The sequence below is a fragment of the Vigna unguiculata genome, chromosome 6 (genome assembly GCF_004118075.2).
Source record: "Vigna unguiculata cultivar IT97K-499-35 chromosome 6, ASM411807v1, whole genome shotgun sequence".
Lineage (NCBI taxonomy): Eukaryota > Viridiplantae > Streptophyta > Magnoliopsida > Fabales > Fabaceae > Vigna > Vigna unguiculata.
The window spans coordinates 13,049,515-13,075,205 of NC_040284.1; the positions used below are offsets into that span (position 1 = coordinate 13,049,515).

General features: G+C 37.2%; 1 protein-coding gene, 1 long non-coding RNA gene, 2 other non-coding genes and 2 pseudogenes across 4 annotated transcripts; 5 read left to right on the forward strand and 1 right to left on the reverse strand.

Annotated features, from left to right (window-relative positions):
- The first annotated feature begins 877 nt into the window (after window positions 1-877).
- LOC114189279 lies at window positions 878-1,003 on the forward strand (annotated as a pseudogene).
- A 1,176-nt stretch (window positions 1,004-2,179) lies between these two features.
- On the forward strand, window positions 2,180-2,339 carry LOC114189341. The gene has a single exon (XR_003605644.1). It is a non-coding gene; the product is annotated as a U1 spliceosomal RNA (small nuclear RNA).
- On the reverse strand, window positions 2,209-3,873 carry LOC114188427 (annotated as a pseudogene).
- A 16,064-nt stretch (window positions 3,874-19,937) lies between these two features.
- On the forward strand, window positions 19,938-20,096 carry LOC114189368. Its single transcript, XR_003605671.1, has one exon. It is a non-coding gene; the product is annotated as a U1 spliceosomal RNA (small nuclear RNA).
- A 1,391-nt stretch (window positions 20,097-21,487) lies between these two features.
- Window positions 21,488-23,258, forward strand: LOC114187559 (TMV resistance protein N-like). Its single transcript, XM_028075838.1, has 5 exons — window positions 21,488-22,114; window positions 22,286-22,424; window positions 22,598-22,682; window positions 22,773-22,931; window positions 23,109-23,258. The coding sequence occupies exons 1-5, from the start codon at window positions 21,937-21,939 to the stop codon at window positions 23,124-23,126; spliced, it is 579 nt and encodes a 192-aa protein (XP_027931639.1). The 5' UTR covers window positions 21,488-21,936; the 3' UTR covers window positions 23,127-23,258.
- Window positions 23,259-23,273: 15 nt separating this feature from the next.
- LOC114187560 lies at window positions 23,274-25,348 on the forward strand. The gene is made up of 4 exons (XR_003605279.1): window positions 23,274-23,949; window positions 24,088-24,221; window positions 24,307-24,378; window positions 24,476-25,348. It is a non-coding gene; the product is annotated as an uncharacterized LOC114187560 (long non-coding RNA).
- The last annotated feature ends 343 nt before the right edge of the window (window positions 25,349-25,691 follow it).

Consider the following 25,691-nt stretch of genomic DNA (forward strand, 5'->3'; position numbering starts at 1 on the left):
CATTTGACAAATCCAACAAAAATAATAATGTATACAACACATTGCAAACAACCCACAGGACTAGCATAAGAATGAATTCCACTTATTACCACATTAATTTTAGTGTATCAAAATATTTTACTAGGATCTAATTTATCTAAAGTGAGTAAAATGATATAAGCCATTTCAATCACTAATAAGAAATTTATGTATATGAATATGAATGCAGTATCAATTATTAACGTTATTGATTTTACTCTCTAAGTTGAATGGATCATTTTAGAGGATCTACATCCATTTTACTACAAGTAGAAAGCACATGCAAGAACTTTATGTCTATGAAACTAGTCACTACTAGTACCTTGGTTTTAGCCTCTCAAAAACTTATGATTCTCAAAAATATGTGAAACCATGCAAGCATCAAAATACCTTGTTTCCTCCTACATCTTGTGAATAATGGAGTATTCAATTGTTATTTCTCACCAACTCATCATTCATTATTTTTTTGATAATAACAATTTCTTGATGTATTTTGGTTGTATTTGTAATTATTTATAAAAATCAAAGGAGCTTTGTACTCGTGCAAAGTAACATATGTATAAGAAAATGGTCAACTTGGTACAGGTGGAGAGTATACAAGTGTGTAATTATATAACCTTGTTTCCTCCTACATCTTATGAATAACGTAGTACTCACTTGTTATTTCTCATCAACTCATCATTCATTATTTTTTTGGCAATAACAATTTCTTGATGTATGTTGGTTTTATAATTCTTTATAAAAATCGAATGAGCTTTATACTCGTGCAAAGTAACATATGTATAAGAAAATGGTGAAGTTGGTACAAGTGGAGAGTATACAAGTGTGTAAAAAAAAGAAGTGTGTATGTAGGTCCAACATACTTACCTAGACTAAGGTAGTGACTTTCATTGCACTTTGAGGTATATTGCCTTAAGGTCTTCCAAAATGGTAGAACCTACATCATAATTTGTGGTAGTAGACTTTGCATTTGCGCAACTCCTTCATTATTGCTCAACATTTTCTACAAAAGCAAGTGACATTATTATGCATTTTAATTTACTAATTTATTATCTTTTAATACATTTTAAGTCATTTATTACTGATTTTATATATAGATTTTTGTTGACCTCTCAGTTTCGAATTTATTTTATGCAAGTAATCAATATAGACAACATCATTAAAATTTAGGTTCAGGTTGAATAAAGGTCCACTTAACTTTTAAGTTAGTTACTAAAATTGTCGTTTGAATTTGTTTAATGGTATATAGAAGAGCAAAAAGAACATTAATATATTTTTGGGATATATTCATTATTTTTAAATATCTAACTAATGATATCACTTTTTTTATCACATTATATTATCTACAATAGATATATTTTTCTTTTATTGTTTATTTAGCCTTTTGCTTTTGTGCCTATATGTAATACTCGGTACATGTTCTTTCTGGTTTGATTGGTGGAGTACTAAACATTTTATATAGGACACTTATAAGTTTTGCAACAAAATGTCAAATCATAAGTTGAAATTCACAAGTTATGAAGATTTAAAAGCTTTATATTTATGTGTTTTCATTATTTAGCTTTTAGCTTTGAAATAGTTCTGATTCTTCAAAATTACTCTAGTTTATAGACAATGATTGCATTTAACGTGGAAAAAGTGTTTTCTTTATCTCATGTAGCACATGGAAAAAAATTAATCAAATCTGAAATAGTTATTTTGAATTTAATTAAAAAAATTAACCTTCAAAAACAGGAAAAAGAAGAAAGACATGCATTTTGTTGTCTATGTTGGATTCATATTCTTATTTCATAGATTGCCATGTTAAGTAATTAATTGTTTTACAACAAATTCAATCATTTCTCTTTGAAATATTTAATTTTGTAATCCCACCATAAGATTGCACTTTGCATTTGAGGTATCCTAAATGAAGAATCATTTAATCATTCTATGGTACAAGTGCAAGGTCAATTTTATCTATACTTTGTTGTTACAAGTTGGTATTTTCAAATAGTTTATTATCCTAACCAGGAAGCAAGGTATGTTAATGTATTTGGTGGCAGAGGTGATGAAGTTAATGAGAGGTTTGTTTTCAAAGATATTTGGAGTCCCACATCACTAAAAGAGTAGTGAGAAGTGTGGAGCTTGTGATACAAAAGAAAAGTGTGGTTGGTTATGCAACATACTTACCTGGACGGGGTCAATGGGTGATCAAGAAGGTCCATGGTCTAGGACAGTGACTTCCATTGCACTTGGGAAGGGTGTTGCTCTAAGGTCTGCCCAAATGGCAGAGCCTACGTCATAATTTGTGGTAGAGGGGTCTGCGTTCGTGCGACCCCTACATTTCAGTCATAAGTTTTGTTATTGAAATTTAGGTTTATTCAGATTTATCTATGATCCTAAGTGTTATGTTGTCTATGTAGTTCACATTTTCCAACAGTCTTTAAGTTCTTCTCTGTTTTAGTATAAATCTCCGTTTGTGTTGGTTCAGTCTGTGAATATTGTTTTTTATTTTGTTTTTGATTGCTTATATGCTCTTCTAAGCGGGATTCTTATGTTTTGTAGTCACCAATTATGTCATTTGATAGTACTATCCAATTTAACTATTCATATTAAAGGTTGAAGGTTAATTTATTGTAGTATTCACATTGAGTTATTATTTTTTATTTTTTTTATAGTTTCTATATTTTATTAGGTAAATTTTGTTCAATTATTAAAATCCAAAAACATTAAACCTTACAATCAGAATGGATATGAGGAAATGCAAAATCTTTCTACAACAAAAAAAAATCTATGCCAGTTTAAGGAGAAGCTATTCTAGTTTATGTTTCGATTGCTAAACCGGTAAGGCCAGTCTAGTTTATGTTTTGTTTTGGTACAACACGAAAGTACTCAAACTGATACTAGAAAAATGAAAATATATAAGATTACAAGTAGTACACATTAAAAGAACTACTGTTTTGCTTGATGGTTACTTTCTTATAGCTGATTTACTTTTAATGCTCAAATACTGTATCAAAAACTCATTTTACTTTCGATTGCAAAAAATGAAAAAATAAATTTTACTTTTGATTTGATTTTGTTTAAGAGTTTAATGCTCACCATAGTGTACAATTATTCCACAGGTATATGAATGTACCACAAGTAATATAATTTTCTTTTTTCAGGTAATTGGCCATGCCGCTCCAAATAAGAGGGACTTTTGGACCTGGTATATCAACTAAGCAGCGAACCTCAATGCTGCTGATACGATAAAATAAGATAGGGGAAGGATAAACTTGAATAACATGCCCATGAGAGTTGACAATTCTCCAGAACTAAACCCACGAAAGAGGAGGGTACTTCAACCTGGCAAGTGGCTAATACCATATTAGGGGAGCCAAAACTTGTGCAAAACTGATGAATCAAATCCTCCAGATTTCATAACATCTACAAACTGTGTCTGAATTGATCATAAGCACGATATATGGTGTCACTAAAAGGAAAGTATTGTCACTCAACTATTTTGAAGACATTTCAACCTTGGGGTGGCAAAGAGACCGACGCGGATTTGAGAAACAGCCATCGCAAATAACTGTGAGGGGAGCATATGCTTTAAGTTGTTCACCACCTTTAGTTCTGTACTGGACCCCCACAACAGTTTTGTTATCCTGTTCAAGAAGAGATGTCACAGTGCCCTACTCCATTCGTACACTGAATAGTAAACAAACCAGACAATATTATCAGGCAAAAAAGAACACTTCAAACAATAATTTCAATTAAAAATTAGTAATTTTTTAGGCTTATTTTCTTGCCCTGTAAATAATTTTAATAATTAAATTCACAATCAAAATATATTAAGGACTACAATTGCAGAGCAACAACTTTTTCTCTCATCATCTGTATAAAACGTCCATCATGGAAGCTCCTGCCAGCCACTTCAGCATGAAACTTCTCCAAAGGATAAGGCAGCTTAGTTTTTTTCCCATCCATGAAAAGAACATATCCTAGCACCCTTTGTGTATCAATTTGATCAACACTGTTTGACAAAGGATATACACAGCACGTGGAAATATGAGAATTGTATCTCAACAAACTTAAATCCAAAACCTCTAAGCATGGCAACCTCACCATTCAATCCAAAAACGCAACTTTTCCCGTTATTCTCTCATCACACTATCATGCATACTTCCAACCAATCTATATTTGTACCACATTAATGCTAAAGCTACTTAGAAGTTTTAAACAAGTCAAGAAACTTTCAAAGTTCGTAATTAAATTTCTAAAGTTATAATCCTTTTAATTAGAATTTTACTAGTATTCCATAAATAAATGCACTTCACTACAAAATTCAACTATTTAGCAAATCACTCGGCAATATCGTTTATTCATTGAGTTAAAACTTTTTAGATAAATAATGATAAAAAGTAAAAATTGAAATAAATTAAATTAAATTTTTATATAAATTAGTTATGACATCCCATTTTAGAAAGATATTACTACTAAATAAAACGTCACAAGATCACAATAACGAGAAGCACTCAGAGAAATATAAAACGTAGGAAAGATAACTATTACAGTCATCCAGAATTACTTAAAAGGAAACTTAGGCATACCACATAGTCCTAAGCAAAAGGAAATTTAAAAGGTGCAACAGTTTTGCAAAAAGGTTGCCACTAAGGCAACTAATACAAAAGGCCTCATGGCCATGAAACTACTCCTAAGACATCCAGACAAGGAAATCTAGGCCGCACCGCTGCGTCTCCCGGATCCATCTCGAACCTCCCTCTCATCTGCTCCCACCCGAAGGTGATCATCGCAAAAGAGAAAACATAACAGAAACAACACAAAATGCAAGGGTAAGCTAGTGCAATATAAGACTTATCATGGTATAAAGGAAGAAGTGCATAAACATTCCCAGACATACAACACAGAGGCACATAATTCATGTTATGACAAGCAAGCAAAACACTATGACTCGATTATCCGGATACATAATTAAGATCGGATTCACTGGACGCTTGCACTTGTGGTGGCCTCTACTGCTCTGTAGAGCCATTGCCAATGGGTTTCACCCTACCACGCATAAGGTTAGCCTTTAAACGTCTAAGGCCATTATCCTGCCATAGACTAGGGCCTCCCGCTACTCTCACCACTTGGGTCAGTTTGCTCTACTTGAGACTCACTGACCCTTTCAGAGTTTCGGGATGCGGTCCTTACTTGAATCCTTATCTTAATATATACACTACACGCCACCATGAAGTCTCCCCATGGGACTCATGGAATTACGCCTATCTCACATTCAGAATCATGTTTCTCATACAATTCCCAGCTCATTTTGGTCATTTATCCAATTCTCACGTCAAGTTACTACAAACCCACAATCCATGATAAACCACATACCAATCATGCCAATTAAACTCACAAAATTCAAACACCCAAGCATATTTATGTACATCTTATTTAGGAAGGATAACCTAACCAAGGCATGCAACAGACCATCCAAACAGCTAGGAAAACAGAGCACGCCTTCGCGAACTCGCTCAGGCGAGAAGCTGTCCTCACAGAAACAGCGAATTCTCGCCCAGGCGAGACGCGCGACAGTAGAGGTTTCACGAGATCTCGCTCAGGCGAGGCCTTTTCGCCTGAGCGAGACTAGGCGTCGGTCAAAAACGAAAATGGCCGCCTAGGCGAGTTCTCGATGCAGAACCTTAAGCAAAAGCCCTGTTATTCTCGCCTAGGCGAGACGAGCTCGCTTGGGCGAGATTAACAGGTCTCACCACTGTCAGCACACATGCAGTAGCGAAAACAGCCCAGATCAACGCCCAAATACACATGCAACTTCATTTCATCCAATAAAGCATACTAGGCACGCACATAAATATAAAATCGACCTAAGCAGCCAAGAATACTTAGGACCGATGAGTCTAACTTCCCTTACCTGTTCTGGAGAACAACCAAAGCAACAAATTCGAAACTAAGGGCACCACAGCTCCCGGAGTTAGGAAAGAGCTGGAACCTGGGAAAAGGAAGGGTTTTGGTAGCTCGGAGACGTGCGGCTGGTGTGCCCTAGCAGAGAGCAGAGGTGTGGAGTTGCTGTTTCTGAAAAAAATTGAAAACTGAGGAATGAGGAGAATGGAGGGGTTTGTAGCAAGGTAGGGTGTCCTTCAGAAGGGCTGCCCTTGGGCCTACGAAGGGCCAGGCCCACACCTCTGGGACAGCAAAGGAAAGAAAAAAAAAGGCTTACATTAGTTACCATAATCTTTGTCTATCAACTCCTTCAAATATAATTTTTAACCTATGCATGGTGAGCATTTGGTGACATGTTCAAGTCTTGAAGTTTGTTTAGAACCATCCTCTCAAACTGGGAATATACAGGTCTAGTGTTCTTAGGAGGTTGATAGATCTCAATGGCCATGGATTGTGGATCAGAGACATCATCTTCTCCTAGGTTTGCTCCACCAGTTTCAGCCTCGTGATCATTGGCTCCAACTTCAATGTTTGCAGCTTCTTCTCCTTCAACCAGCCATGTGTTACATATTTTTGTGAAACCCATCTTGTGCATATTGATTGTGGAAACATGGTTCAACAGGCCAGTGGACTCCTCAATCTTTTCTTCCACATCAACACCAAAATGCTCAATGAACTTGGAGATGAGAACCACATATGGTAGCTTGAAATCAGTGAGTCTCTTTGCTTTAAACATGTGACCATAGATGGTGTATATCCAATCAACCACCACACCATTTTGGATGCAATACATCACCACCAAGTCACCTTCATTCAAGGTTGAATGATTGCTCCCCCTAGGCATGATAATTTTAGTCAACACCATGGCTAGCAACCTTTCCTCCAAACAAACCCTTCCCACATGAAAATTGCGAGTTTGATTACTTTGATTTCGCACACATTAGTTGAAATATTGGACTTTATTGAATTCATCCATAATAGTTATTTCACCCTTGTGAATTTGCACACCCATTTGCCTTAGGCAAGCAACATCTTTCCATGTTTTCCTAGTGATCTGCATGTCAACACCTTTAACCCTTGATTTGAGGATGCCATTGCTGAACTTGGGGTTGTCATAGAAGACCTTCGCCAAGTCCAGATAGATCTAGCCCAAAAGTTCAACAAAAGCCTTAAATATTTTAGACTTGAAGTGTTATTCTATAGTCCCAAAGTTCTTTGCCCTCAACCATGATAGACACAACACCTTAGGAATGATCATGTGCTTCCTAGTGATCTTAATCAAGAAGGTTTGGATCCTATCTTCATGGCCTTCGAACCAAACTTCAAGCTTTCCATGATTCAAGGCAACGGGAAAGGATAGAGTAGGTAGGATGGAGTTTTCTTCATTTGACGGGGTTGTTCTTTGTCTGCGAGACATGGTAAATCTAGGTTTGGCTCTTACTAGCAGATATGAGTGCAAATGCATAATGTTTTTGCATGTATTTATAGAATCAACATGTTGATAATAAAATCAGTCAATTAATTTGCACAAATATTGTGGATTCAATGTAGTACAGGGAATCATAACCAATTAAATGTTCTGGAATCAGTATTAAAGCATAAAGTAAGATGTTTCCCAAGCATTTTTTATGCTATCAACTCAAAACAGTTCATAACAAATGCATACACATTGGGAATCATGTAATTAAAGTGCTTTATGGTCAATGCAATATGCAAAATTGGTTTTTAGTTGATGCACTAGTTGTTATTGTTGCTACTATAGTCTAATCAATGTCATATGATGAGTAATTTGACTGGGTCTATCAATTGAATGCAATTCGAGCAAATCCACATCAGCATAAATGAAATCAACACATAAAAATTCAGAGTCAGTCGATTAAAAATGCACCAGGTCACATAATTTGAGTGTAGTGACAATTTGAAGTGAAATTTATGTGTTGTTTTTGCAAATTTAATAGACTAAAAGTTTCTGATCACATGAAATTCATGTTGCGACAGTTTACGTGAAATGTAACATCCTAAGGAATATTACGAATATTTAATAAATAATTCCAAATTAAAATTAAAGTCCACATTTAAGAAAACTATTTCCCCAAAACACGGGAAATTTACAACTTTAATATAACTGTGGTACACCAGGACTCCATAATAATAAAATGGAATTAAAATTCAATGGCTCCCGAAATGGTTACATAATTATCTCAAAACTAAAATAATAAATATATGTACAAAAATCCCAAGCTAGCCCACGCTCCGAGTCTAAGCGTCTCCTAGCTCACTTGCCAAATCGTCTGCTCCCGGATAACAAGGTATCCGATCATCGCCACACACACACAGATAGGGTGAGCTATGCACAATAAAGTATAAACAAATATATGAAATAAACATGTTTCCCCACCCAAAACAACATAAGTACAAAACTCATAATTTCCAAATCACCCAACCATGACCTCATAGTCCTTCATGAGTCATATGCATGAACTAGGTCTTGGGACTTCCCTGTGCTCCCATGAAACTAACTCATTCGTGGTCCAACCTTATGAGCCTATCCCGCTCATAGTCCTGCCCTACAGACTCCTCGTTTGTAGTAAAACATCCAAGTCTCATACTTGGACCCTGGCACGCACGCAATAACCATACTATGGACTCCTCGCCCAGTAGTAGCCGACGGGAACATATCAGTTCCTTGCCCATCGTGCGCCCGACACATGCAATCACCATACTAAGGACTCCTAGCCCATTAGTAGCCGACGGGAACTCAACCAGTTCCATGCCCATCATGTGTCCAACCTCCGAGCACATCCCAGACCCCTAATGGACTTAGTCCTTCAAGCCCAAACACCACACCACATGCATATATAACCTAACCTTAGTATAAACAGCCAAAAGACATTCACAAGCACATAAAAACATAGTAAATCACATAAACTCGCTTAAGCTAGGGACCCTCGCCCAAGCTAAGCCCTCTGCTTCGCTTAGGCTAGTTCGCCTCGCTTGGGCGAGCTTAGAACAACCACAATCTCACATTATCTCGCTTAGGCGAGATTCCCTCGCCTGGGCGAGCTGCACCATCGCTCAAAGTAACATCCACCCCTCGCCTAAACGAGGAACCTAAACAACGTCATTTCTCATCGCGACCTCGCTCAGGCGAATGTCTCTCGCCTGAGCGAGACAGAGTCGCTCAAAACACCAATACTTCTCGCCTAAGCGAGATATCGCGCTCAAAAAGCGTCCAAGTTTCCTCGCGACCTCGCTTAGGCGAGCTGTCCCTCGCCTGAGTGAGACTAAGTCGCTCAACACCAAACAAAGGTCGCCTGGGCGAGCAGCGCGACCCAAACCAGACGTGAGGTTTTGCAACTCTCGCCTAGACGAGATAAACTCGCTTGGGCGAGACTTGCAGAGTTCCCTCACTGTCACACACGCATTTTACCTAAAACCATGTTAAATCATACCCAAAAATTGTACCACAACCATTCAATCGATACCAATGTAATTATAATGACAAATGCCATTCAGAATCATCCATTCCAACCCAATATATCATCCAAATTCCAAATATCTCCATTTAACAATCACGGCACATAGAATGCGAAATTGCCACCATTCAGAATTTAATCAAGAAGCAATAATCCAACCCCCTTGATTATTTGGTAATTTTCCAACCCCCTTGACTACCCGATTCTGCTAGGCTTTTCTTTACCCCTTCATATTCATACCTCAACTATTAGTTAGCAAAAATAAAGTTTTTTCTTTGCCCACAAAGGTTTGAACCCATGACCTTCCACTCATAAGGCCAAAGCACAACCACTATGCCAATTCACATTTGATGATACACATAAATCACATAAGTTTACAATACTAATCACATACTCTTACATATCTTTTAAAATCAATAATAAAATATCTATACATAATTGGCATACATAAGACTCGAACCCAAGTCCTCTCACACAAACAAAGTACTCTCAACCACTTGAGCTAGTACTTTTCCACGTCACATTAAACAATAGTTAATGCCATAAAGGCGCTTTCTACCCGCATTTATTAATTAATTAAATATTTAATTAATTAATTTTCACGGGTCTTACATGACATCTATGTGTTGTTTTGTGAAAAATAATAGATTAAAAACATGTCAGATCACACATTGTAAGACTAGAAAAAAATTAAATAGTTAATTAAATAATTATTTAATAAATGCGGGTAATAGAAGCCTTTAAGGCATTTAATGCGGAGTGCTATGATGTGGAGAAGTACTAACTCAAGTGGTTGAGAGTACTATGTGTTTTGTATATATATATATATATATATATATATATATATATATGAATGTGAGACGTGATAATATAATCCTAAAATTATAGGAATTATAACAAATATGAATTTGTTGAATTGGTTATGAACTTGACTTAATAATTGATGGGTTGTGGGTTCTTGTTGGGGAAAAGGGACTAGAACTTTATATTTTGCTAATTTTTATTTTGGCATGGGAATGAAGAGGCATGAAAACCCTAGCGACTTATCCCCTACTGCCAAGCGGCACATCAGACATTGGCAATGTTCTTGATTTTGGCTTGAATTGCCTGGCGGCGATGAATTTCTGCCAAGCAGCGCGACACTGTTCATGTTCATTTTGATGATTTCAATGTTGTTCGTACAGGAATCAATATGGTTTCTGGAATTGATGTGTGTAGCTTCTATTGGACACTTTGTTGGTCTGAAATCGATTAAAATTGGGGCTATGGCAAAGCTTGAGATATACTCGTGCATGAATTGAATTGGGTTTACTCAAGAGAATAAAGATAGAGATACCTTTATGAAATGAATTAAGAGTACAAAGTTAGTCCATTATATATGTATTGTCGCGTCTTGGTGACTGTAAGTGGTAGGGATGAATACTGGAAAATGGGCTTAATCTGTCACAGGTATGAAGACGTCTGGTTTATGTGGGGTACTGACACACCGCCTGGCGGCGCTTTGCTTGCCGCCAGGCGATGGCGAGGCCAGGTACTGTTTGCGATTTTAGGTTGTGAAAAATGAGGAGGAACCTTGGCGAGTGAGTGGTTTCATAATTAAATGGGTAACATTGGAAGGGCAATATATTGTGGTAATTAAGTATGTGAATGGTAATGGGTTGAAAGTATGACTAGGGTATGTCGTGTTGGTAGGAATGTTAAGTAAAGAAAGGGAGAAGAGTAATTTTATTTAAAAGTTCAGGTTCTGGAAGCATAGTCTTTGCATATGTGTGATTAGATAATTGTTGATCATGACTTATTAGCTTTAGGTATCACTCGTGACTTAAATGCATTGATGGGCGATATTGGATTATGTAACATTGCATAGAAATACCAATTATATGTAGTGGAGGTGCTGGATGGAGCAATAATGGTGTTAAGTTAAAACAAATCTTTGGAGAGTGTGAAAATTATGTTTGCTAAAGGCCAAGTTATGACTAGAGTAACCTTGGAAGTGGATCATAGGTAATGGACCATGTGTAGTGTGACAATATTACACCAATTCGAGGTTGAAGAATAAACACACATGAGTATCTTGGTGTTGTTTAGTGGTATAAGTCCATGTACTCAGACCTGTGGGAGAAAATCAGACATTATGTAGGCCACTAGTGTAGAGCCTAGCGGCACGGGTGTGTGCGCAAGGCGATAGGACTAGCGTAAGAGGTCCCTGCACCGCGTGGTGCCTAGCGGCAGGGTGTGCTCCGTTAGGTAGTGTCTGTGAAACAATGGGTTTGGGAGCGCCCTGGCAACTGGTAGTAGGAAGGTACCGCCAGGCGGTCTAGACCTGTTTCGCCTGGCGGCACTTGGGGCTGCGTTGGGCAGAAATCCTGCAGACTTTGACTTGTTTATGTGTTGTGTGTTAAACAACGATGCTATACTTGGATCGGGAGATGTTGTGCCATGAACGGGTAGGTTCATGGATGGTGTTGAACATGTGATGATATGAGTGGGGAGGTTCATATCCAGTTACTCTTGCATGGGGATACGAGCGAGGTAGGTTCGTATATTCCGTTCTCACACTTGAGAGATGTTGCATGCGTGGAGGTACGTGGCTGGTGGATCACATGTGTTGGACTACGGGCGGGTAGGTCCGTAGAGCAGGACTACGAGCGGGGAGGTTCGTAGAGGTAGGACCATGAGCGGGCAGGTTCGTGTGAGCATCATATACTCGAGTCAAAGGCTAACCATTTGTGTGATTTGAAGGCTAAAAAGCCTTGTGGTTAAGGTCCCTGCCAGGAACTGAGTAGGTTGAATAAGATGGGTGTATGATTTATCTTGCATATTATATATATGTGATTTTTATTTTCTCAGCTCACCCTTTCTATTTTGTGTATGGCGATGATCGTGTGATTCATTACACGGGAGCAAATGTTGATACAGGTGATGCTGAGGATGCTCAGGCGACGGAGTGAGGGATAGCTGGGATTAGAGCTAGGGATTTTATTCTGTTTTCATGACTTTCATTGGAACATTGGAACTTGTAATGATTTTGATTTAATTTCTTTTGGACTTTTGGCGCGATGTTTAAATATTTTAAAGTTTCCCGCATTTGGAAATAATGATATCGTGATGTTTTATTTTCCTTTCTTTCTTTATTTATTTAATTAAGTAATATTCCTTAGGTATGTTACATTTGGTATCAGAGCAAACATTTTGAATTTTTGGGGAACTTGGGAAGTGAGCTGACCGCGTATTGTTGTGAAATTGTGTGATGTGTGGTTGTTTGTTTGCAACTAATAATGTTTGTTTTAATTTAGGTGTTTAATGTTAACAGCTGAACTATGTGGCGTGCACAAGCAATGGCAAACTGGAGACGCAGGAACACCGTAGGTGCTGATGAGATTGCGAACGTGATCCACAGGATGGTGGATGCGATGCAGCCTGTGGCAGTGCAACCGAGAGCCATGATCCCACCTGTCAGGCCTGTGACGATGGAGAATTTCATGCGCCATAAACTAGCTAAGTTCACTGGAAAAGCCACCCTAGACGAGGCAGACACATGGATGCGAGAGTGCGAGAAAATCTTTTGAGTGATAGAGTGCACCGAGGCGTAGAAGCTCACCTTCGCCACCTTCCTGTTGGTGACCGAGGCAGAGTATTGATGGCTGGGGATGCAGAAGTAGATGCAGACCCGGGATGTGCAGGTGACTTGGACCAGCTTCAGGAGGAGGTTCCTGGAGAATTTTTCCTTAATAGCGCTAAACATGAGCGTGAGGTTGAGTTCCTAAGTTTATGGCGAATTACAACTGCTGAGTTCAGCATCCAAGTTTTGCATCATCATTAAAATCCCTATCTCTTCCTCGTCGTCTTCCTTTGTTAGAAGATTTTTCTCCATTTCTTCAGTTCGACAAAACTTTACTATATGACCAGCCTTGCAATAGTTGTAACAGCTTGTCGACCTGCATTCTCTTGTGTAGTGGTCATGCTTGCCACACATGAAGCATTTCACTTTTGACTTGGATCGACCTCCTCGGCCCTTTTCTTGACCATGGCCACGTCAATTATGCAACTTGGTTTGATCCGTGTTATCTTCAACATCACCTTAGTCACGTCCACCTCGTCCTTGGCTACCTCGTCCTCTACCTCAAGGAACTGAACCCTGAGTGTTACGAGTTCCATCTAAATCAAGGTGCACGTCATGTCTCGAAGCCTGACTCGTCCACCGTTAGAATTGTCAATTTGTAGCCCATGGACTAACCCTGAACAACTCTTCATTAAGCCCCATTTTAGAAGGCCCCCAAATGAGGGGCCAAACAAAAGCCCCAGCCCCCAAAGCCCCCTCTCTAGTGGGTTAGGCTCCCCTAAAAATACTACATTAGGCTAGAGTCAAAGATCAAGTCGAGTGACCCGGACAAGTCCAAAGACCAAGACAAGCCCAACGAGCCGGATGGACCCAAACAAGTTCGAAGAACTAGACGAGCCTAATTACCTGGACGAGTCTGACTACCTAGACAGATCAAACGATCCAGACAAGTTCGACGACCCGAGTAGCCCGACGTCTTGAATGACCTAACAACCCGAACAGACTCGAAGATCTGGATGGATCCAAAGACCCAAACTGGTCTGACGACTAGGACGAGGCCGATGATTAGGATGGGCCCGAAGACCTAGACCAACCTGAAAACTTGGACAAGGCTGACGAACCGAACAAGCCCGACTATTCGGAAGATCCAAATGTGCATGACGACCCGAAAAGGCCTGACGTGTTGGTCAGTGAGCCCAACCTGGTATTCGGGCTCATCCTGGTCGTCGGGTTTGTCTGAGTCGTCGGGACTGCTCGACTCGTCGGGCTCGTCCCGATCTTTGGGACCATCTTGGTCATCAGGCTCGTCTTGGTTGTCGAAATTGTTTGAGTCATTGGGCCCATCCGAATTGTCAAGCCTATTCTGGTCATCAAGATCATCCGAGTCGTTAGGCCCGTCTGGGTCGTTGGACCCGTTCAGGTCGTTGGGCTTGTCTAAGTCGTTAGGCCCATTCAGGACGTCGAGCTCGTCTGGGTCGTTGAGTCCATCTGACACGTCAACTTGTTTGGGTCATTGGGCGCGTTCTAGTCGTTGGGCCCTAGCTCATCAGGGCCGCCCGACCCGTCCATGTTGTTGCGTTTTCTTGGCCAATCCGGGTCGTCGGGCATGTCTAGGTCGCCAGAAAGTTTAGTAATATATGTTAGAAAATAAGAGATTTTTCATGTTGAATAAGAAAGCCCATGGGTTAGCGTTGACTCACAGGGCTTTTGTGGAGTTTTTGGCCTTGTTGGGTTCTTTGAAGTGGTTTTTTTTTTCAATGTTGGCTTTTTTGGCCCTAGCCCACATGGGCTAGGGCTAAACTCTATGGCCTGGGCCAAATTGACACCTCTATACAGCGCATTGTACAAGAAGTACTAGGTCGATTTATCTTTCACTCATGTCTTTTTCAATGTGGTAATTTAGGCCACTGTCTGATTTGCGTCCTCCGCGGGTTCTTGGTACCCGCTCTCTACTATATCCCATATGTCTTGGATCTCAAAAGAGTCTTCATTTGTAAACACCAATTATGATAATTAGTTTTCTTCGACAATTGTTGTACAATCATAACATTAATGACTTTTGCTATCTCCTTTCCTTTTTAAAAAGCACTCAAGCGCACACTCTTTTTTTCACACTGTTTCACTCTCTCTTTTTCTCTCACTCGGCACTCAGAGCTTAAGAGCTCTGATACCATTTTGTTGAAGTAAACCTTTACGCACACTAGAAAAATAATAAGACGAGACATGACGTGTAACGCACAAAATAAAAGGCAATAATCTACTGTATAAAACAAATCTGGTAAAAATAATCTACTAATTAAAGATTTTCTAACAATAATCATATTAGTTTTGAACTCTTTAATATTAGACACACAAATAATAATGTTAAGGGCAAGTGTGAAGAAGACATTGAAACATAAAACCTTTTCTACGTTATAGTTATTGCAGTTTGGAGGTGCAACAATAATTGGAATGCGTAATGGTTGAGCAATGAATGATAAGTGATGTTACTTCTTCCTCTAACTCATCTAAAAGACATGACATTTTTCTAAGCTTTTGAGGTGAAGACACTCGTAGGAACTTCTCTAGCCATCGTTACGAAGTTTTGATGAAAAAGAAAGTTGAAACTACATTGATGAACATCTTGAAAAGGAAGATGAAATAATCTCACCAGCACTCATCAAAAGCATTGAAGATTCTCATGTTTCTATTGTTGTCTTCTTAGAAAAATATGCTTCCTCAAAGTGGTGGTTGCGAGAACTCATTAAGATTATGGAATGCAAGAAAGACAGAAGGCAGATTGAGTCATTGTTACAACTAGAAATAAGTATTTCTTACCTTCCAAAATCTAACCTGTTTGGTTTCATTTACTGTATCATTCTTTATATAGGATTATATCTTTTTGACAATGAAGTTTCATTTTATGTCTATCTAGATGGTATAAAGGTGGCTAAATTGAAAAATATAGGACCTAGGACACCACATGTATATACATATTATTTTCAAACTTTCAACTAACACATTGTCAACTAATATATAAATGAATCTAATTTATTTATCTAATATAAAAAAAATGAAAATTAGTGATCATATAATACTTTTTCCTTATTTTTATAATCATAATAGAAACTTATGTGATAAATTTACAAGTTTATGGATTTTTTATAAAATCATTGAATTTGTAGTTATTAATATTGTATGGAGTCATTTCAAAATCATCTTAAAGACAAAAAAAATGTCTTTCAAATTGGACATTTTACTGATACGTGTCGTACGAGTGTCATACGAGTGTCGGTGTTCGATACGTGTTGGACACGGACACACCCATTGATGAGGCGTGTTCGAGTTTCAAGAAGATAATTTTCACAAATTGAATTTAAGATCATGCGTTATTTTGGCATCATGACATCAGAAAATTTGACAACAATAAATGAAGAGTATGATGATTTCAAGAACATAACATTTGTGTCTAAACATGAATTTGGCACTAAAGGATGATAAAAGAGTGTGAGGTGTTTCCAAATATGCCACAACAACAGGGTTGAAGCTGATTAGTAGCAATAGCAAAGAAATTATTGAATGGGAATGTAGAGAAATCAGAGTTGGAGGCTCTAATAATGAAAATGAAAGATGGGGAACAACTTCTCTCTACAACCAAAGAGATGAGAACTTCACCATAAGTGATAACCTTGTGAACCGCATGATTGAACCAAAACTTGCATCAACAACCACATTTTCAATACTCCAAGTGGAAAAATCAAATATTCTATAGGGCATGTAATACAATATTATCATGGTTAGGAACTGCTTTCATGCACAGTTGTTTACCACAAATACGGTCTTCTGTTGATGGTTGTATTGTCACAATATCACAGTATATGAAAACATACACCAATCCAATACTCAAGAGTGTATTTTAGAATGACTTGCTTTTATTCTGCAGCCCCCTTTTCTTAAATAGGCACTATAGAATATATGTACATTAATATTCAATAAAGGGGTAGGAATTATAGGAGATTTTCTATTTACATGGAGTAATTGAGAATCACTAAGAGCTATGTATTAAAAGTATAAAAAGTATAGAATAATCTATTAAATACAGAATAAATTACATTTATACACACTAACATGTACAACTTTAACACACAAAACACTATATGGGTATATCTTTCATGTTTTCACTACATGGGTATATTAATTGATTAATTGACAACAACTTCAGTCATTTTTCTTTTAGATATTTAAGTTTTTGAGTTTGTAATCCTACTATAGGACTGCACTTTGGTGATGATGTGTCTTGAATTAACAATCATTGTGTGCAAGCCATTATAGTAGTTAATTTTCTCTGTATGTTGCTATTATAAGTTGATATTTTCAAATAATTTATTATTCTGAGCTGAAAGCATTGTATGTTAATGTAACTGGTGGCAGAGGTGATTAAGTTATTGATGTTTGTTTTCAAAGATATTTCAAGTTCCACATGGGTGAAAGAGTAGTGAGTAGTGTGGAAGTTGTGCTACAAAACAAAAGTGTGTATGAATATGTAACATACTTACGTGGACAAGATCAATGGATAATCAAGAAGGCCCATGATCTAGGACAGTGGGGCCTACGCTCGCGTCCTACATTCCGGTCGTAAGTTGTTTGTCTGTATAGTTCTTGTTCAAGTGTAACTCTTCTAGTATTGTTATATTGTATAATTTAAGTTTGATTGCAGCCCATAATTGCACAGTCCTGTTTTCTTTGTGTAAGTTTAAGGTTTTATATGATGTTTCCATTCTATTTTTTATGATGTTTATTTTTTATTGTTCTATGCTCTTGTATTTGGAATTCTCATGTTTCTTTTATTGTGACTTTACATTAAGTGTTTTTATAGTATTTATTTAGTTTCTATAATTTATTTGGTAAAATTTATTCAATTATTAAAATCCAAAACTTATTAAACCTTACAATAATGTTGGAAGTGAGGATTGCAAAAAATTTCTACAAGGGAAAGAAATTGATGCCAGACAGTATTTTAGGAAGAAAATACAAATGTGTTGAATGTCTTGGAAGGGAAAAGTTGAAGCTCGTCTACTTTGTTACATACATTAAAAGTAATACTTGTGTAAAATTAATTATTATTTAAGAAGGGGTTTCTCAGCGCTAATAACAAGTTAGAGCTGTATAATAAAATTAAAAGGAGTTTATTATAGTAGATTGAATATTTGTACTGTTGTATAATATTTGTTAAAAAAAAATCAATATTTAATTGTTACATTAGATAATTTTATGTGATTAAATAAATAAAAATAATTTAGATAAAATATTAGTACATTATTTGTTAGAATTAATGTATTATCTTCTATTTCTTTATATAATTTAGATATAAAATAACCCTACATATAAACAATCCTAAATTTTAGAATTAGATATTGTCAAAATATTTGTCTGGCATCATTTTTGTTCGTTGTAGAAAGATTTTGCACAGTTAAATTAGAAAATACTGTCAAAAGTCATAATTGGCAACTACAGGAACAATAAGCAACTAAGAAGTAACAATAAAAACAAAAAACAAAACAAAACATCTAAACATGATGTAAGACTGTAATACATACAATAAACTACACTAGAACTTAAGACTGTAATACAGGGACAACATCTAAACATGAATTTCACATTTCACAGACAAAACAAAACTCAAGACTGAAATATAAGGGCTGCGTTCTGTACTAGACCATAGGACCTCATGACTTGACATTTTGTTTAAAACTTGTACGTGCCCTATATAAAGTCTTTGGTTCTCCACCCAATCAAACCAGAAATAAATTGTACCAATTAACATAGAGTAAAAGAAAGACTCTTCACAACTCTTGCTTACCATAGACTAAACACCTTCCTTAAACAAACCCCAATTAATGAGATCCTCACTACAGACTACATTGGTCTAACTAGTAAACATGTCTATGTTGTCGTAGGGGTGGTAAAGCAGGACGGGTTAGGTGGGCAGACCACAAGCCTATAGGGAGAAGCATTGGATGGGTTTAGATTTTGAGCTTGCAAACACGCCAAAGCTGCGCTCATAACCCTACTGATCACCCTTGTCAAACACCTTTGGGCCAATCATCGTGACCGATCACCTTGGCCGAACACACTTGGGGCATCACCTTGGTTGATCACCCTAGTTGAACACCCTTGGATCGATCATCCTGATCGATCACCCTAGTTGAACATCCTTAGGCTGATCACCCTGACTGAACTGAACACCATGACCGATCACCCTAGTTGAACATCCTTGGGCTGATCACCTTGACCGAACACCATGACCAATCACTCTGGCCGAACACCCTTGGGCCAATCATGAGTTTTAAAGAAAATGTCAAATCCAGAAGTTACGAAGATATTAAAGTATTATATTTATGTGTTTTCATTATTTAGCTTTGAGCTTTGAAATACTTCTTATTCTTCAAAATTAGTCTAGTTTAACGTGGAAAAAGTGTTTTGTTTATCTCATGTAGCTCATGGAAATCTAATTTTTTTGAACCAAATCTGAATTAGTTATTCTGAATTTAATTAAAAATTTAACCTTCGGATACAGGAAAAAGAAGAAAGACATTGCACTTTGTTTGTTGTCTATGTTGGTTTCATATTCTCATTTCACATAGTGTTGTGTTAAGTAATTAATTGTTTTACAACAAAGTGAGGGATTTCTCTTTCAAATATTGAAGTTTTTAAGTGTGTAATCCCACGATAAGATTTCACTTTGCACCTGATGTATCCTAAATGAATAATCATTCTATGTTACCAAGTGCAAGGTTAATTTTTTCTATATTTATTATTCCGATTAGAAAGCAACTTATGTTAATGTATTTGGTGGCAGAGGTTAAGTTATCAGAGACGTCTGTTTTCAAAGATATATAAGCCCCACATCTTTAAAAGAGTAGTTAGAAATGTGGAAGTTGTGGTACAAAATAAAAGTGTGACAGTTATAAAACATACTTACCTGAACAGGATCACTAGATGATCAAGAAGGCTTATGGTTTAGGACAGTGACTTTCATTGCACTTGAGGAGGTGCTGTTCTGAGGTCTGCCCAAGTGGCAGAGCCTACGTCATAATTTGTGGCAGAGGAAGCTGCGTTTGCGCGGCCCTTGCATTTCAGTCCTAAGTTTTGCTTTTGTCAGTCATTTGGGCTTTGTAGCCTATGCGTTTTTCCATTTATTTGAGATTATTTAGGTTTAGCAGAAGTTTCTGTTTAGGTACTTGTGATGTTAATTTATCTGGTTGGCAATTTTATTTTGCTGTATGCTTTTCCAATAGGGATGTTTTTGTAGTTGCCACTTTAAATTCATACCATAATTTGTTGAGATTAATATTGTAAAAGAATCGATTTTTACGAAAAAACATATCCAACGGGATAAAAAAAAGCATATACCCTAACCTTTTGCATGGTGAAAAGTTCGACAAGCATAGTTACATGAAACTTGGATCACACTATCTAGGAAAACGTGTGAATTTCTGAAGACAAAAAACAGGAACACTACAATGGTTGTATAACTATTCTGTTTTGTGAAGTAAAGAATCATTGTCTTCCTTTGTTTCCCTTTTAATATGGTAGGACCGATCCTGAATTGCTTAGGGACATAACATTTGTGTTTGAACATGAATGCACTTTTGGCACCGAAAGGATGATAAAAGAGGGTGGGTGTGTTTCCACTATATTATGCCACAACACAACAACAACATGGTTGAAGGTGATTAATAGTAGTAGCAAAGAAATTGTTGAATGGGAATGTAAAGAAATCAGAGGCTCTGAAAGAGAGAGGGAACAACTTCTTTCTGCAACCAAAGAGATGAGAACTTCACCATAAGTGATAATGTTGTCGTGAACCTCGTGATTAAACCAAGATTTGCATCAAGAAGAACATTTTTTATGCTCCAATTGTAGAAACAAATAGTGTAGTGCATGTAATACAATTTTATTGATGGTTAGGAACTGCTTTTCATGCACATTGTTTTAGTGCAACTACTGTCTTTTTTTTACGGTTGTACAACTCTACATAAAGCATAGTTATTGTTGGCTTTCTTGTACGAAGCAAACGGAAGAGATAAAGATAATGAAAAACAAGTATTTTATAATTTTAGTTCATTTGTTCATGATTCTAAGATTATCATAAATTGAATAATAAGGAAATAAATCAATATTAATTGATTTCATTTGTTAATGTTACCTTATATTATCAATGCAAAACATTTTACCGACTAAGAAGGCGTTTCACAGCGTTAATAACAAGTTTGAGCTCTATAATAAAATTAAGAGGAGTTTATTAGAGTAGAATGAATGAATTAAGAAAAATGTTTACTGTTGTATAATTTTTGTTAAAAAAGTTAATATTTAATTTACATTAGATATTTAATGTGATTAAATAAATAAATAAATAATTTAGATAAAATATTACTATATTATTTGTTAGAATAAATGTATCATCTTGTATTTTTTATATATAATTTAGATATAAATAGCTCTTCGTATAAACAGTCCTAAATTTTATTCACAGCAGGAATATTGCATACTCAAGCTTGTGCTGGTCAAAAGTGAAGAGACATGAAACACTTTCTCAAAGCAATGTTGAACCAATGGACCCCACTTGGAACCCTTTTACGATACTTCTCAGAAATTTGCATCACATGGACATTTTATTTACATTCATTTTTCTAGTTCTTTAATTGTTGTAAAAGAGTCTAGTTATTCTCTCTTGCATCTCAGAATTTCTTGTGCTTAGGGAAATAATCTTTGTTTCATTCTCTCCCATAAGAACTGTGATCTGTTTTCAATTTTACCTCTGAATAGAAATAATGGATATGGTTAATTTGGTATCTTCTGGTTTTCTCTTCTATCTATGCTCATGTTGAGGAGAAGTGTCAAGAACAAAGGGAAATATAAAAACATTTTCTATCTCTTCAATTGTAGTGTTATACTCATTGCAGGTGCAAGATGGTTGAGCAGAGAATTATGAGTGTTGTTTCTTCTTCCTCTAACTCTTGTACAAAAAAATATGATGTTTTTATAAGCTATCGAGGTAAAGACAAACGCAGGAACTTCAGCACCCATCTTTATGAGGCTTTGGTGCAAAAGAAAGTGGAAACCTATGTAGATGAAGATATTGAAAAGGGTGATGAAATCTCAGCAGCACTGATGAAAGCCATTGAAGATTCTCGTGTATCTATTGTTGTGTTTTCAGAGAATTTTGCTTCCTCAAAGTGGTGCTTGAATGAACTCATAAAGATTATGGATTACAAGAAAGAGTTGGGATAGATTGTAATACCAGTGTTCTACAACACAGATCCATCCCATGTCAGGAACCAAACTGGGAGGTTTATGGAGAGCTTTGTAAAACATGAAGGAGAACCCAACTGCATAAAATGGAAAACTGCTCTCACTCAAGCAGCCAACTTAGCTGGATGGAGCTCTCAAAATTATAGGTAACAAAATGAATTGAGAGTGTGCAAATTAGTCGGACATTATTTTGTGTTGGATTATGTTTACCTAATTCCTTTCTAGATTAAGCATATTGTTGTGGTGCAACACCTTTCATGCTAGTTGTGTAGTTATGTTTTCATGATGTAATTCTTTGTTTTCCTTTTTCATATGCTAGGACTGACTCTGAATTACTTAAGGACATTGTTGAAGATGTTTTGGAAAAATTGCCTCCTAGATGCAGAAACCAATGTAAAGGATGGGTAAGAATCGAGGAACACCATAAACAGATTGATGAAATCTCGTGTTCATTCATTTGTAGTGAGGCTGGTGAATTTTTTGTCTCCCTTCAGGTGGAAAACCTTACACGGAAAGCCCAACTTCAAGCAATTGCAATTGAAGAAAGTGCCAAATGCAAAGCAGTAGAGAAAGTGATCAAGTCACTTACTTCTCAAGTAGAAACTATATTCCTACAAGAGCTACAATCTCTCACGTACACAGATAGAGGATTGGTAACATTTATTTTGTTTTTTCATTTAAAATAACCTAACTATATCTAGAGAAAACCCTTATTCAAGTACATTTTATCCCTAGTGATGCTTTCTTTAGTTATTTCTTGAGTATATAGTGTGGATGTATCAGAATTGATCTGGCTAATCTTACATGTTTTTGTTTCTTGCACTGAATAGTTGAAGGATATGCCATGAGGTTACATCACTAGTGCAGATTCTGGTTTTTAACTCGCCTTATAGGCCTCGGTTACTGCGGGACTGAAGCCTATAAGGAAGCGGTGGCATTTTTGAAATTTTTCTAACCTTTTTGCCTCGGGTCCTTATCCAACCGAAGCATATAACTTGTTTTATGCTTCGGTTATTCATCAACCGAAGCCTATAACCTGTCAGTGTCCCCCAATATTACAAAATTGCCACTTACAGCAGGAGTGGCACAGGACCGAGGCCTATAACACTTTATGCCTCGGGTGTTTGCAGAACCGAGGCCCATCACTGTTCATCTTCTCTCTCGCGAACGCAGCGTTCTCTCTTCGCCACCGTCGCCCTCCGTCGCGATTGCGTCCTCTGTTGCCCTCCATTGTCGATTGCATCTCCGTCCATGAAACTAGCATCGTCGGTATTGCTCCGCCACCGAACAGCACACGAAAAGCATCCAGATTGTGCCACCGTCGCGCCCTCCATCGCACCACTTCACCACAGTCCACCACAACCACCACTTGGCGAAACCTAAAGCCTAGAACCTTCTTCTTTTATAGTTTGCCGGAATCACCGATGGATCCTCAGCCTGAGCCGGTCGTGTTTATTCCCTAATTTCTTCTCACTTTGACCTAGTCGTGTTTTCCTGTTTTCTTTTCCGTAAATATAAATGTGTGTTTAGGTTTTGAGAATGAAGAGTGATATACGTGTGTGTGTGTATATGCTTCAGATTGTGGCATGGAGAATACGCTGAAGCCTGGTGACGTTATACAGTGCCGCGAGTGCAGTTACCGTATCCTTTACAAGAAGCGCACTCGTTGCAGTAAGCTTCAATTTCGTTTACGCGATATTCTATATACATTATGTTTCGTTCGTTGTTGCTGAGTTATGTTTTTGTCTTTTTCACTTATGTTCATTAATTCAAATACTAGAACTAATCAGTGATCCTCTTTGCCGTTAGAAATTCTCTCTTCTTCACTTACGTTTGAAGCACCGCGTCCTCAACCACCACCTTATCTGCAGTCAAAGCACAATGAATTCAACACTAGTTCAGATGTTTCTATCATGACGGATGTGCTGCAGGTCCCACACAAAGTAAATCATGTTTCAGACATCCTTATTCCTTTGGGCTGTTTATTTTCTATGATTTTTTTTCTCAACCTTTCAACTGTCTTTGCAGTTCTTGTTTTGTGGTTCTAACTTCTCAGTCTCACAAGTTCCTCACGGGCGTGAGTGAGTGAACTTCGAATAAGTAAGTGCTTTATGTGAAAGATTTTGTGTAGGTTTTGATCTTTGATGTTGTGGTGTGGCAGTTGAAGTCGTATTGAAAAAGGTGATTCTTTTTGCAGTGGCAAGCATGGCAAGAGGAAGAGCAGATGTGAATTCAAGAAAAAAAGGGGTGGTGGCTGTCTTGTTTTTGGTGATTGTTGGTGTTTTCTTCTACTTTTATTCTCAGAGTGGTGATTCATCCATTGTGGACAGAGGACAGAGACAATTTGGTTTGAAAGGGGACAGAGATGTGAGCGAATCTTCCTCCACAGTTGTTGGAGAAGAGGACACTGCTATTCATTGTGTTAATGAATATGAAGCATCATGAAAATGATTTGTTAATGGCTAGACACAAGTTTGGGCATATCCATCGGAAGAACTACTTGACTTGGCAAAAATTATCATATCTAATATAAACTTTGCACATTTTAGCTGCATTATTTTTATGTACTGTACTTAAAATAGTGTTTTTTGTGCAGTTATCCAATACGAGGCCCGCTGAAGAAAACTGTTGCGGCATTGGCATTTCCATGATTGAAATGTGCTGCATTGTATTTGGTCTGTGATATTGCCATGATTTGAGTAATTCTGCAGTTTGCATCTTGATGATAGTTTTAGAAAACGAGAAAAGAAAACTATTAAAAAGCAGTAGAATAGGCCTCGGTTCTTATCATAACCGAGGCCAAAGACTCTGCGAAAATTTTAATTAAAAAAAATTATGTTCAGCCTATGGCTTCGGTTCACTATGACCCGAGGTAGAAAATCAACCTTATGGCTTCGATTTTTTTACAACCAAGGCATAAAAGGGACTATATGGCTTCGGGTGACAACCGAGGCCAAAAGGCATCCCTTTTGGCCTCGTCCCAATATGCCTCGGTTCCAAACCCGAGGCAAAATGAGGAAAAGAACCGCTGTCAAATCACCTTCCTGTACTGGTGCATGTTCTTGGTTCCGATGAGACTGAATGGATTGAGCAAGATGAACCTGGTGTACATATTTATCTGACCTCCCTAGTAGGTCTAATATATCTTAAAAGACTATGCTTCAGGTATAGAATGCTCTATTATATTTTTGCATTTTTTTGAGCAAGGGAATGCTAGGAATGAACTTTCCAATGCCTCTTTTCCATCAGATTCTCTATTTAGTTGGAATTAATGGGACCATTGTAGAAATAGAACTACTAGTAGAAATAGTTTGTAATTGTTAAAACTTTGTTCTTGGTAGCACTTTCATAGATATGTGTGCAACTTGATCTTCTGTTGTGCAATACTAGAGTTGAATTTGTTGAGTTGCCTC

Coding starts and splice junctions, on each gene's coding strand:
- LOC114187559 (XM_028075838.1), top strand. CDS start 21,937: ATGGTTGAGCAGAGAATTATGAGTGTTGTTTCTTCTTCCTCTAACTCT. Junction 22,115..22,285: donor AGATGAAGATATTGAAAAGG/GTGATGAAATCT, acceptor TCTACAACACAG/ATCCATCCCATGTCAGGAAC. Junction 22,683..22,772: donor GAAACCAATGTAAAGGATGG/GTAAGAATCGAG, acceptor GTCTCCCTTCAG/GTGGAAAACCTTACACGGAA.